This window comes from Eschrichtius robustus, chromosome 3, assembly GCF_028021215.1.
Source record: "Eschrichtius robustus isolate mEscRob2 chromosome 3, mEscRob2.pri, whole genome shotgun sequence".
In the NCBI taxonomy this organism is placed as follows: Eukaryota; Metazoa; Chordata; class Mammalia; order Artiodactyla; family Eschrichtiidae; genus Eschrichtius; species Eschrichtius robustus.
In genome coordinates, this window is record NC_090826.1 from 68,234,068 (window position 1) to 68,248,608 (window position 14,541).

The window sequence follows — 14,541 nt, forward strand, 5'->3', positions numbered from 1 at the left end:
TTGTTATAAAGCAGAAACTAACACACCATTGTAAAGCAGTTATACTCGAATAAAGATATTAAAAAAAAAAAATAGTGCACTTGATCACCCAAGAGCTCTGATGGAGAGTTGTGACGATATTAGTGTTGTTTTCATGCCTGCAAGCACAGAATCCATTCTGCAGCCCATGGATCAAGAAGTAGTTTCTACTTTCAAGTCTTATTATTGAAGAAATACGTTTTGTAAGGCTATAGCTGCCATAGATCGTGATTCCTCCGATGGATATGGACAAAATCAATTAAAAACCTTCTGGATAGGATTCAACATTCCAGGTACCATTAAGAATATTTGTGATTCATGGGAAGAGGTCAAAATATCAAATTCACAGGAGTTTAGAAAAAGTTGATTTCAACCCTCATGGATGACTTTGAGGGGTTCAAGGCTTCAGTGGAGGAAGTAAGTGAAGATGTGGAAATAGCAAGAGAACTAGAATTAGAAGTGGAATCTGAAGATGTGAATGAATTGCTGCAATCTCATGATAAAACTAATGAATGAGGAGTTGCTTCTTATGGATGAAAAAAGAAAGTGATTTTAACACTTCACAGCAAGGCCCTAACTCTCTTCAGTTCTATGAAGGCTGGGAGATGAGGAAGCTACTCCTGGTGAAGGTGCTGTGAAGATTGTTAAAATGACAGCAAAGGATTTAGAATATTACATAAACTTAGTTGATAAAGCACCAGCAGAGTTTTAGAAGACTGACTCCAATTTTGTAAGAAATTCTACTGCAGGTACAATGCTATCAAAGAGCATTGCAAGCTACAGAGACATCCTTCACAAAAGAAAGAGTCAATTGATGCAGCAAACTTCATTGTTGTCTTATTTTAAGAAACTGCCACAGCTGCCCCAGCCTCAGCAATTAACACCCTGATCAGTCAGCAGCCATCAACGCTGAGGCAAGACTGTCCAACAGCAAAAAGATTACAACTCGACTGAGCTCTGACCGCCACAGCAACAGTCAGCTCTACCCACCACCAGAGCCTCTCATCAAGCCTCTTAGATAGCCTCAACCACCAGAGGGCAGACAGCAGAAGCAAGAAAAACTACAATCCTGCAGCCTGTGGACCAAAAACCACAGTTACAGAAAGATAGAGAAGATGAAAAGGCAGAGGGCTATGTACCAGATGAAGGAACAAGAAAAAACCCCAGAAAAACAACTAAATGAAGTGGAGATAGGCAACCTTCCAGAAAAAGAATTCAGAATAATGATAGTGAAGATGATCCAGGACCTCGGAATAAGAATGGAGGCAAAGATTGAGAAGATGCAAGAAATGATTAACAAAGACCTAGAAGAATTAAAGAACAAACAAACAGAGATGACCAATACAATAACTGAAATGAAAACTACACTAGAAGGAATCAATAGCACAATAACTGAGGCAGAAGAACGGATAAGTGACCTGGAAGACAGAATGGTGGAATTCACTGCTGCGGAACAGACTAAAGAAAAAAGAATGAAAAGAAATGAAGACAGCCTAAGAGACCTCTGGGACAACATTAAATGCAACAACATTCGCATTATAGGGGTCCCAGAAGGAGAAGAGAGAGAGAAAGGACCAGAGAAAATATTTGAAGAGATTATAGTCGAAAACTTCCCTAACATGGGAAAGGAAATAGCCACCCAAGTCCAGGAAGCGCAGAGAGTCCCATACAGAATAAACCCAAGGAGAAACACGCCGAGACACATAGTAATCAAAGTGGCAAAAATTAAAGACAAAGAAAAATTATTGAAAGCAGCAAGGGAAAAACGACAAATAACATACAAGGGAACTCCCATAAGGTTAACAGCTGATTTCTCAGCAGAAACTCTGCAAGCCAGAAGGGAGTGGCATGATATACTTAAAGTGATGAAAGGGAAGAACCTACAACCAAGATTACTCTACCCAGCAAGGATCTCATTTAGATTTGATGGAGAAATCAAAAGCTTTACAGACAAGCAAAAGCTAAGAGAATTCAGCACCACCAAACCAGCTCTACAACAAATGCTAAAGGAACTTCTCTAAGTGGGAAACACAAGAGAAGAAAAGGACCTACAAAAACAAACCCAAAACAATTAAGAAAATGGTCATAGGAACATACATATCGATAATTACCTTAAACGTGAATGGATTAAATGCCCCAACCAAAAGACATAGACTGGCTGAATGGATACAAAAACAAGACCCATATATATGCTGTCTACAAGAGACCCACTTTAGACCTAGGGACACATACAGACTGAAAGTGAGGGGATGGAAAAAGATATTCCATGCAAATGGAAATCAAAAGAAAGCTGGAGTAGCTATACTCATATCAGATAAAATAGACTTTAAAATAAAGACTGTTACAAGAGACAAGGAAGGACACTACATAATGATCCAGGGATCAATCCAAGAAGAAGATATAACAATTATAAATATATATGCACCCAACATAGGAGCACCTCAATACATAAGGCAACTGCTAACAGCTATAAAAGAGGAAATCGACAGTAACACAGTAATAGTGGGGGACTTTAACACCTCACTTACACCAATGGACAGATCATCCAAAATGAAAATAAATAAGGAAACAGAAGCTTTAAATGACACAATAGACCAGATAGATTTAATTGATATATATAGGACATTCCATCCAAAAACAGCAGATTACACGTTCTTCTCAAGTGCGCACGGAACATTCTCCAGGATAGATCACATCTTGGGTCACAAATCAAGCCTCAGTAAATTTAAGAAAATTGAAATCATATCAAGCATCTTTTCTGACCACAACGCTATGAGATTAGAAATGAATTACAGAGAAAAAAACGTAAAAAAGACAAACACATGGAGGCTAAACAATACGTTACTAAATAACCAAGAGATCACTGAAGAAATCAAAGAGGAAATAAAAAAATACCTAGAGACAAATGACAATGAAAACACGACGACCCAAAACCTATGGGATGCAGCGAAAGCAGTTCTAAGAGGGAAGTTTATAGCTATACAAGCCTACCTAAAGAAACAAGAAAAATCTCAAGTAAACAATCTAACCTTACACCTAAAGGAACTAGAGAAAGAAGAACAAACAAAACCCAAAGTTAGCAGAAGGAAAGAAATCATAAAGATCAGAGCAGAAATAAATGAAATAGAAACAAAGAAAACAATAGCAAAGATCAATAAAACTAAAAGTTGGTTCTTTGAGAAGATAAACAAAATTGATAAGCCATTAGCCAGACTCATCAAGAAAAAGAGGGAGAGGACTCAAATCAATAAAATCAGAAATGAAAAAGGAGAAGTTACAACAGACACTGCAGAAATACAAAGCATCCTAAGAGACTACTACAAGCAACTTTATGCCAATAAAATGGACAACCTGGAAGAAATGGACAAATTCTTAGAAAGGTATAACCTTCCAAGACTGAACCACGAAGAAACAGAAAATATGAACAGACCAATCACAAGTAATGAAATTGAAACTGTGATTAAAAATCTTCCAACAAACAAAAGTCCAGGACCAGATGGCTTCACGGGTGAATTCTATCAAACATTTAGAGAAGAGCTAACACCCATCCTTCTCAAACTCTTCCAAAAAATTGCAGAGGAAGGAACACTCCCAAACTCATTCTATGAGGCCACCATCACCCTGATACCAAAACCAGACAAAGACACTACAAAAAAAGAAAATTACAGACCAATATCACTGATGAATATAGATGCAAAAATCCTCAACAAAATACTAGCAAACAGAATCCAACAACACATTAAAAGGATCATACACCACGATCAAGTGGGATTTATCCCAGGGATGCAAGGATTCTTCAATATACGCAAATCAATCAATGTGATACACCATATTAACAAATTGAAGAATAAAAATCATATGATCATCTCAATAGATGCAGAAAAAGCTTTTGACAAAATTCAACACCCATTTCTGATAAAAACTCTCCAGAAAGTGGGCATAGAGGGAACCTACCTCAACATAATAAAGGCCATATATGACAAACCCACAGCAAACATCATTCTCAATGGTGAAAAACTGAAAGCATTTCCTCTAAGATCAGGAACGAGACAAGGATGTCCACTCTCACCACTATTATTCAACATAGTTCTGGAAGTCCTAGCCATGGCAATCAGAGAAGAAAAAGAAATAAAAGGAATACAAATTGGAAAAGAAGAAGTAAAACTGTCACTGTTTGCGGATGACATGATACTATACATAGAGAATCCTAAAACTGCCACCAGAAAACTGCTAGAGCTAATCAATGAATATGGTAAAGTTGCAGGATACAAAATTAATGCACAGAAATCTCTTGCATTCCTATACACTAATGATGAAAAATCTGAAAGAGAAATTAAGGAAACACTCCCATTTACCATTGCAACAAAAAGAATAAAATACCTAGGAATAAACCTACCTAGGGAGACAGAAGACCTGTATGCAGAAAACTATAAGACACTGATGAAAGATATTAAAGATGATACCAACAGATGGAGAGATATACCATGTTCTTGGATTGGAAGAATCAACATTGTGAAAATGAGTATACTACCCAAAGCAATCTACAGATTCAATGCAATCCCTATCAAATTACCAATGGCATTTTTTACGGAGCTAGAACAAATCATCTTAAAATTTGTATGGAGACACAAAAGACCCCGAATAGCCAAAGCAGTCTTGAGGGAAAAAAATGGAGCTGGAGGAATCAGACTCCCTGACTTCAGACTATACTACAAAGCTACAGTAATCAAGACAATATGGTACTGGCACAAAAACAGAAACATAGATCAATGGAACAAGATAGAAAGCCCAGAGATTAACCCACGCACCTATGGTCAACTAATCTATGACAAAGGAGGCAAAAATATACAATGGAGAAAAGACAGTCTCTTCAATAAGTGGTGCTGGGAAAACTGGACAGCTACATGTAAAAGAATGAAATTAGAATACTCCCTAACACCATACACAAAAATAAACTCAAAATGGATTAGAGACCTAAATATAAGACTGGACACTATAAAACTCTTAGAGGAAAACATAGGAAGAACACTCTTTGACATAAATCACAGCAAGATCTTTTTTGATCCACCTCCTAGAGTAATGGAAATAAAAACAAAAATAAAGAAGTGGGACCTAATGAAACTTCAAAGCTTTTGCACAGCAAAGGAAACCATAAACAAGACGAAAAGACAACCCTCAGAATGGGAGAAAATATTTGCAAATGAATCAACGGACAAAGGATTAATCTCCAAAATATATAAACAGCTCATTCAGCTCAATATCAAAGAAACAAACACCCCAATCCAAAAATGGGCAGAAGACCTAAACAGACATTTCTCCAAAGAAGACATCCAGACGGCCACGAAGCACATGAAAAGATGCTCAACATCACTAATTATTAGAGAAATGCAAATCAAAACTACAATGAGGTATCACCTCACCCCTGTTAGAATGGGCATCATCAGAAAATCTACAAACAACAAATGCTGGAGAGGGTGTGGAGAAAAGGGAACCCTCTTGCACTGTTGGTGGGAATGTAAATTGATACAGCCACTATGGAGAACAATATGGAGGTTCCTTAAAAAACTAAAAATAGAATTACCATATGACCCAGCAATCCCGCTACTGGGCATATACCCAGAGAAAACCATAATTCAAAAAGACACATGCACCCGAATGTTCATTGCAGCACTATTTACAATAGCCAGGTCATGGAAGCAACCTAAATGCCCATCAACAGACGAATGGATAAAGAAGTTGTGGTACATATATACAATGGAATATTACTCAGCCATAAAAAGGAACGAAATTGAGTCATTTGTTGAGACGTGGATGGATCTAGAGACTCATACAGAGTGAAGTAAGTCAGAAAGAGAAAAACAAATATCGTATATTAATGCATGTATGTGGAACCTAGAAAAATGGTACAGATGAGCCAGTTTGCAGGGCAGAAGTTGAGACACAGATGTAGAGAATGGACATATGGACACCAAGGGGGGAAAACTGCAGTGGGGTGGGGATGGTGGTGTGCTGAATTGGGCGATTGGGATTGACATGTATACACTGATGTGTATAAAATTGATGCCTAATAAGAACCTGCAGTATAAAAAAACAAACAAAACAACTAATACTAAACTTTCATTGGGTTATTTGTATGGAAATATGTTAACATAAATGTTTCAGACATTACATGAAATTTCTAAAAATCTTATATTTGTATGTGTATGGAAATATGTATGGAAATATGTTAATATAAGTGTTTCAGACATTAAAAAAAAAAAAAAGATTACAACTCACTGAAGGCTCAGGTGATGGTTAGCAATTTATAGCAATATTTTAAAGTTAAGGTATGTACATTATTTTTTTAGACATAATGCTATTGCACACAATAGACTACAGTATAGTGTAAACATAACTTTTATATGCACTGGGAAACCAAAAATTTCATGTGACTCACTTTATTAAGATATTCGCTTTATTACAGTGGTCTGGAATTGAATTCCCAATATCTCCAAGGTATGCCTGTATTTTATTAAATTATTCTAAGATAGAATTTTGATACTATTAAATACCTTAGTATGGTTTCACCAGCATTGAAATGAATTTTAAAAATACATATATAGGGACTTCCCTGGTGGTGTAGTGGTTAAGAATCAGCCTGCCAATGCAGGGGACACGGGTTCGGGCCCTGGTCCGGGAAGATCCCACATGCCGTGGAGCAACTAAGCCTGTGCACCACAATTACTGAGCCTGTGCTCTAGAGCCCGCGAGCCACAACTACTGAAGCCTGTGTGCTGCAACTACTGAAGCCCGCGCACCGCAACGAAGAGCAGCCCCCGCTCGCTGCAACTAGAGAAAGCCGCACACAGCAACAAAGACCCAACACAGCCAAAATAAATAAAATTTAAAAAATACATATATACACATACATATCTATAGACTCTACAGGGCCAGCTTCATGAGCATGCAACTTGTGCCCTCACAGGACCCCATGCTCAGAAGGGACACACTTAGGTTTTAGTGCTCTGAGGTTGCCTTTGAGATTTTAAATAAGTTTATCTTTGAACTTGTGTGTGTTGTAATTGAAAGTTGGTTGGACAGTGGAGCCTGCACTAGAGTCTCGGAGCCTTGGCTCACCCACTCCACATGATGTCTCCGTGCTTCCTCATGGTGGGCTCTCAGCAGCCCTCTTCCTACCTCCTGATGTCCTAGGACCCTGTCTAACCTTCGCCTTCCTAACCCTGAACACTGCTTCCCTCCATCTGGATGGCCAACCAGTTACATAGGCAGAAGTGGGGAGGGTGAGGGAGGAGGCCAGCATTCCACTGTCACCCTTGGCCTCCAGCTGGGCAGGGGGCCCTAGCAGCAACACGAACAGCAGTGTCGGGGATGAGTGCACAACCCCATTACTTGGGGTGAGGCGAGCAGTGGCTTTCCCAGCCTAAGCAGGATTGGCAGTGATATGGCATGTTTGGTAGGTGACTTGGTGGGGGCCCCTTGCCAACTCCTGATCTAGGAACCGAGTGGGTTCCTTCACAGAGGTTGCAATCTCTTAGAAGTTGCCTCTTTGTCATGGGTTGGAGCAATGGGACTGTGGGGATATTTACTTCCTTGCCCAGGTCAACCAAGAGACTATAAATGCTGCATAAATATATAGTTAATAAGAATATATAATGAATATGCTGTAGGAAAATACTGCAAGGTGTACCCTCAGAATTTTTTTAAAATGTAATAGCATTTATTTTATAAAGGAAGCTGAAAATGAATTGTCTGTCTAGAAAAACAAAGTAAATTAGAATATATATTAGTAATACTATTGAGAAGTAATCTAATTCATATATGGCAGGGTGTAATTGTCTGACATTCTGATGCTACTAAGTGACTCACTCCACTATGTCTGGGAGTTTTCAAACAAGTAGAATGCCAGTTCCAAGATTACATAGATCATAACTGATTAGTTCAACCATTAATTTTGATCAGAGTGATGTGGGACCATTGTGATATGATGTGATGTCATAACTTTGTTAATTTCTGGTATTTTAGGAGTTGCCCATTTTCACCCACATAGACCAAAAAGTGGAGGTAGTATAAAGGAATAAACTTTTCTTTCCCTTTGTTGAACCAAGAAATTAAGCCTCATGTCAACATCATCCACTGTGACTCTTCCCGCACCCCACCCTGCCCAGTCCCACCTTTTTTTTTTCTCTGCCTAGAACTCTAGGTCTTCCCAGAAGAAGTGTACCAGGAATAACTGCAATATTCTACCACTCCATTAGGGTTTAGTGTAAGAAGTATACAAAGAAAAGGGAAAGGCAAGGGAAAGGAACCTGAATAAAAAGTATTCAAGATAAAATGGTATAAAGAATTAGAACCCAATTTTTGTTGACTCATCTTTCTTGGCAGAATATAAAATTGAGAATACAAGTGATATGTAGCAAAATGTAGGGATTTTACCAGACTATATCTGTAGAAATGCTTAATTCAGTTGAGTTCCTAAGAGTAATATTTAACTTTGACTATCATCAAATCAAAGGCAGGAGGAATTTTAGAGATACTGTGGCTCTATATAGAGATGAAAAACTCATGTCCAGTGGACTAAGTGACCAGGCAAAAGGCCACACAGTATGAGAGTCAGAACTATTGACTCCTAGCCCAGTATTTTTTGAATTTTCTTTACCTTCCCCTAAACAAAGGTCTTCCTACAATTCCTAGTAAAAGCTAATCTTGACATACATATTTTACTTTTAGCAGGTTATAATGGAATGTTAATGAGGTTTTGAGCCATAGTCCCTAATTAAATAGTATTTTAAATGAAATAAGATGTTATCTACAGTCTTAAATTTGTAGCACTACTTCTAATTAGTAAATTTAGGTACTGTGTTTAGGGAGGAAGTTATTTAACATTTAGTTTTGGCTTCAAATAAGAAATAGTGAACTTTCTGGATGGTTTATTGTACAAACTAATTTTCTGGTATTTAATGTATAAAAATCTTAATTTTTTTGAAGGAAGAAGAAGAAAATGAAACCTTTGAACTGAGCAGGGAATATGAAGAATTAATCAAATTGAAAAGGAGTGGCTCTATTCAAGCTAAAAATCTGAAAAGCAAGTTTGAAAAAATTGGACAATTGTCTGAAAAACAAATACAGAAAAAGATAGAAGAAGAACGAGCAAGAAGAAGGGCAATTGACCTTGAAATTAAAGAGCGAGAAGCAGAAAACTTCCATGAGGTATACTGTTTTATATTTAACAGTTACAGTTCAGTCATGATGATGAACTTAACAGAAATAACATTGACTTTGAAATAAGTGTTGGAATTTACAGTTAACCCTCAGGGTATATAATAATCAGGGAACTAAATAGCAAAAGCACATTAAGATCTTAAGAGACTTTGAAAGATTTCCCTACTCTAGCATTGTTCCAAAATGACTTTTATTAAGAATTAAAGCCTACAGTGAACATCAAATTGTTCACTTTAGCAAAAATAGCTCAGAAATATTTATTGGCACAAGTTCTACTTGGAATCAGTAGAACCCATGTATATTAAACTCCAGAGATGATTCATACCTACTTTCTTAAAAAATGAGGCCAACAAAGCCTATATGATATGTTCAAAGTCATGCCAATCATTCAGTGGCAGAGCCTAAATCAGAATTCAGGTGACATGAATTTGAAGTACCTCCATATGTAAAGTAAGGAGGCACTCACTAGATGACCTATAATGTTCCTTCCAGCTTAAGGACTAGTTCCATGATTATGAATATTGGTTTAAATAAGAACTGGAAAACTTATTCTGTCAAAATTGCCATTTTATGTTATATTTAACATATATTCTTCTAAAAATTGATTTTCATCATATATTTAACTCTAAAACAGGTATGGGAATTTGGGAGGGCCTTCAGAGGAGATTGGTGAATAAAAAGAATGATGAAACTCTGGGCAAATTCCAGGACTATAAGCAATTCATTATTATTGAGACAAGTAGAGTGCAAGCACAGCAAAAGATGATGAAGACCCAAGCACAGGCAAGATGACCCATCTTAGATGCCATGTTAAGGAACTTTGTTTTATTGGGGTGCAATGAACGGATTTTTAAAACATGGAATGACATTATCAAATAGGCATCTTTATCGCACGATCATGCTGAAGCTAAAGATGGCTTTAGATTTATGCATTAAAAAATTATTTGAAAGCCTATGTTCTGGGGACTGTTCTGACACTGGGACTACATTGGTGAATAAACCTGTAGTCCTTGCTCATATGGTGTTTAGAATCTAACAGGTGTGGGGCAGGAGACAGGGGATGGAAAACAATGATTGGGTAGTAAATAAAGGCTATGGAGATTAACAAAGCAGGGTAAAAGAGTATAGAGTATGTGGTACAATTTTGTACAGGGTGGTCAGAGAAAACATGAGGATTTGAACTAGAACTGGAATGGAGACGACTGATAAGTATGTAGGATACAAAATTGGCAAGACTTAGCTTGGGAATGGTGGTGGAGAGGAATCAAAGTGACTGGGTATACTAGGTAATAGGGGAACACAGGAGTTTGGTAGGCAGAGAAGTCACAAGCTAGACAAATGGAGATGCTGTAGAACATCCAGATATCAATTAAATTGATATGCATCTGAACTTAGTGCAACATACACAAAAACATAAGGACTTAGGGACTGGGTTATAAACCATTTTGTCACAGCTAAAAACTAATGCTATTGCTATTTTTAATATCTTCTATGTTGGGCCCCATGTTAAGTTTTGGGTACATAAATGTGGATATAATATGCCTTCAAGAAATCCAGCCTAATGAGATGTATGAAAACAAAATTGTCATTAAGTGCTAATATAGTTATGTATTTAGTGTTATGGGATCAAGTAGTATGTAATCAGTATTCCTAGATGTTTAACAGGGCTGAGAAAATGACATTTTAGCTGAATGTGAAGGTTGAATAGAAGTTTCAGTTAAAGAGGGAAAGCATTCCAGATTGGATGGACAATGTGAGTCAACACGAAGGTTGTAAAACTTTATCTGGCAGAGTGGTTCAAAGGAAAGGTTCATATAATAATAGGCGATAGGATAAAAAGTTTTAAAACTAGGTTGCAGCTAGCTGAAGGGCCTTTTTAACCTTGTGGGCACTATAATCCGGGAACAACGTTAATAATCAGGGTTTTTTTTGGCTGCATTGGGTCTTTGTTGCTGCGCGTGGGCTTTCTCTAGTTGCGGCGAGTGGGAGCTACTCTTCGTTGCAGTGCGTGGGCTTATTGTGGTGGCTTGTCTTGTTGCAGAGCACGGTCTTCGTGGCACGCGTGCTCAGTAGTTGTGGCTCGCGGGCTCTAGAGAGCAGGCTCAGTAGTCGTGGCACATGGGCTTAGTTGCTCCGCGGCAATGTGGGAACTTCCCGGACCAGGGCTCAAACCCGTGTTCCCTGCATTGGCAGGCGGATTCTTAACCACCGCGCCACCAGGGAAGCCCAAATAATGTTTTAAGACAGAGTAATAAAAGGCTTGTTTACAGAATCCTGGGATCATGGAGGATAAACTGGAAGATGATCATGAAGTTGGGGGCAAGGGAGAAAAACTGACCCAACTTTAACAAAACTTGAGTTACAGGCAGGTGGTTGCTGAGAAGCTTAACATTACTTCAAGATTACCAGGGAAACTAGAAGATGCTACAGAGAATTCAGAAGGTCAGGAGAGGAGGGAGGGGTAAATAAACTGTTTTGGACCTGTGAAGTTTGAGCTATATTTGGAAAGGTAATGGCAGTCTGAAACAGAGGTACTGGGCTCAGAGAAGAGGCAGGAGCTACAGACTGTTTCAAAGTATAGATGTATATAAAGCCATCTTGAGAGTTAATAGTTGGAAGGTGAATGATAAAACCCTGGAGAACACCAACATTAAATGGATGGATGGCCCACAAGATCAGTTCTTTAGAGACAAATCACAGAAGGTAAAGCATTTAAATAAGAATGCATGTGCTTTTTTTTTTTTTAAAGGTAGTGAAACCTCAGAGCAGTGATACCTAGTCCTATAAAATTTGTAGGTAAAATAAATGAGGTAGGTGGCTTCTTGTTTTAATGCTATTACTGACTCTTGTATAAAAGGATATGAGATTAGAACCTGGCTGATCTTCTGTAATCCATGAGGATGTCCTAAATTGAGTTTCCTGTGAAGAATCTGACATTCCTTAAGGGTCACTGAGATCCTGTGTTAGCATAGTTTTGGCAGAGTATAATCAACTTCCAGAGTAGGATCTTCCCGTCCCATGTGATCATATATTTGTTTTCCTCTTTTAGAAAATGCCTTCTCTACGTTCCAGACACCTTTCAAGGCCTAACTCAATTCATGTAACCTTACCTAATCTAAGAATTCCATCCCAGCTCCTGTAGCCCTTAACCTGTACCAACATTTGGTAGGTAAACCACTTAATTGCCTTAGTGTGTTTGACATTCTAGTTAGATTTTACAATAAGGTGCACTCCAAAACCATTTATTGCGTTTTTATCCCAAATTCATTGCCTATTTGGGTTGCCTGTAATATCCACGTGCTGGGAGTATCAATGCCCTGCTAAGAATGCACCTAGAGAACAAAGATCATTCCACTTATAACGTGACTCTCTTAGTAGATTCATTTCCTGGAAACACTTTTAACCTGGCTTTTCAGGGATTCAAGAAAAGGCAACTGTACTCAATAACTGAAAGACTGTTCATGACTGTTCAAGACTGTTCTCCCAGTTAACTTATGATGAATCCTTTTAATGATTATTTTCTAAAGGCAGGTTTGAGGTAACTAAATGAGTAACAGTTATGAATTTACACAAACTTTATCCAAAAATCCAGAAGGCAAGTTATTAACCAGGAGGGATTCAATCAGAATAGCAGTTATTGTACCTGCTGGAATATCCTATCTTAAGGATTTATTTTGTAAGCAAAGAATAACATTAACTGTTAAGTCTGAACAAAGAGGTCCATTTTTCTTTCCATGTAAGTCTCAGAAAAGCCTGCTGAGATTAAAACTGCAGTTTAATACTTTGCTTGTTAAGCAAGCAAACCATTGTTTAACATGTACTTTTTACCCTATCCTTTAAATATAATAATAAACAATCATATCAACACTGTTCATTAACAATAATGGTAGGTAGTCAGGCTTTATGTTTATCCACTGAAGGTTAAATAATGGCGTTAACAATAGAATTTACCCATTAGGTCTCTGGTTGTGTCTGATGTTCTAGCACTTTCCAGTAACAAATAAAAATTTGATTCAGGAGAACCAGACAAACTATCCAACTTACTTTTAACTCCTCCTTCTACATTCATTGGAGCTGCGGTGCAACACCTCAAACTAATGTAAACCAAGACTGATGAACCAAGATTTTTCTTATACAGGCAGTTATTTTACAGCTTGTTTCAAAATTTCCTTTATTGGTTGCACATGGTACCTGGAAACAATTTCCTCATAGTACAGTGAAATATAAATGGTGGGATTTCCAGATAGACCCACAAGAGTCTAAGCAGTTTAGAAACCAAGAGTCGACTACAACTAAAGTACTTCTGAAACCATGGATTAACTGTACCCATAAGACCCCACTCTACTAAAACTGCTCTCAAAAGGCCAGTGAGTGACCTCATCATCACCAAATTGGTTTTACAGACTCACACTATTTGACAGTTTAAATTCTGCTCTTAAATTACCCCCTTATTTTCATGGCTTCCACCTCTCACCCCTGAACAGACTGATTCAGAACCATACTTCACCTCAATGATTTCCCCAAGTTCCAGCCATTGCCTCTTTCAATAGCTGTCTTCCTGTTTATTCTACCTGCAAACATTCTTTGCCACTGCTCATCAATAAATTATTTGTTGAATGGAATTCATCTCAGTTATTAACAAAGAAGAGTGAGGAAGGAAATCATGAAGTGGGAAATAACAGAAATTACATTTCTGTATTATGTAGTAGGGTGAAGAGTGATATGGAGACTCTTACCAGAAGGAAGTATTTTAATAATTGTTAACAATGTATCGTATCCTCACCCTTTTCTGTTACTCAGTATCAACAAGCAATGAGATTAGGTTGGGCAAATAAATACACCAGGACTCCAGAGATAATGTATGATCTTTACACTGGGAGAAAAGGATTCCAATAGTTAAGAAAACAGTTCAAAAATGAAACTTTCATCTTTCCCAAATTGGGGGATAGTGAAAATCTCCATGTCTGCAGTGTGGCAAATAGGCATAACCAAACATGTTAATTATTTTGTGCCTAGACATCTTCAGAACTATTAACATCTCAGTTCTTGTTGGTTTTTAGAAAACAACTCTTATTCTTGGCCCATTTTTGTAAAGGAAGAAGATGTTGATATCAAGCCTGCAAAAAAAAGTGAGGCTCCATTTACTCATAAAGTGAATATGAAAGCTAGATTTGAACGAATGGCTAAGGCAAGAGAAGAAGAAGAACAAAGAAGAATTGAAGAGCAAAAGTTACTACGCATGCAGTTTGAACAAAAGGAAATTGATGCAGCACTACAAAAGGTACCAGGCTTACATTTCCTTTA

The 14,541-nt window shown here is 37.7% G+C and overlaps 1 protein-coding gene across 3 annotated transcripts in view; it reads left to right on the top strand.

Moving 5' to 3' along the window:
- NEXN (nexilin F-actin binding protein) overlaps window positions 1-14,541 on the top strand; it is a 73,501-nt gene that overhangs the window by 47,249 nt on the left and 11,711 nt on the right. For all 3 annotated transcript variants that reach the window (XM_068540154.1, XM_068540155.1, XM_068540156.1), the window contains exons 10-11: window positions 9,004-9,225; window positions 14,333-14,518. In XM_068540154.1, coding sequence (XP_068396255.1) covers window positions 9,004-9,225; window positions 14,333-14,518 — 408 coding nt within the window. The remainder of the gene's footprint in view (window positions 1-9,003; window positions 9,226-14,332; window positions 14,519-14,541) is intronic.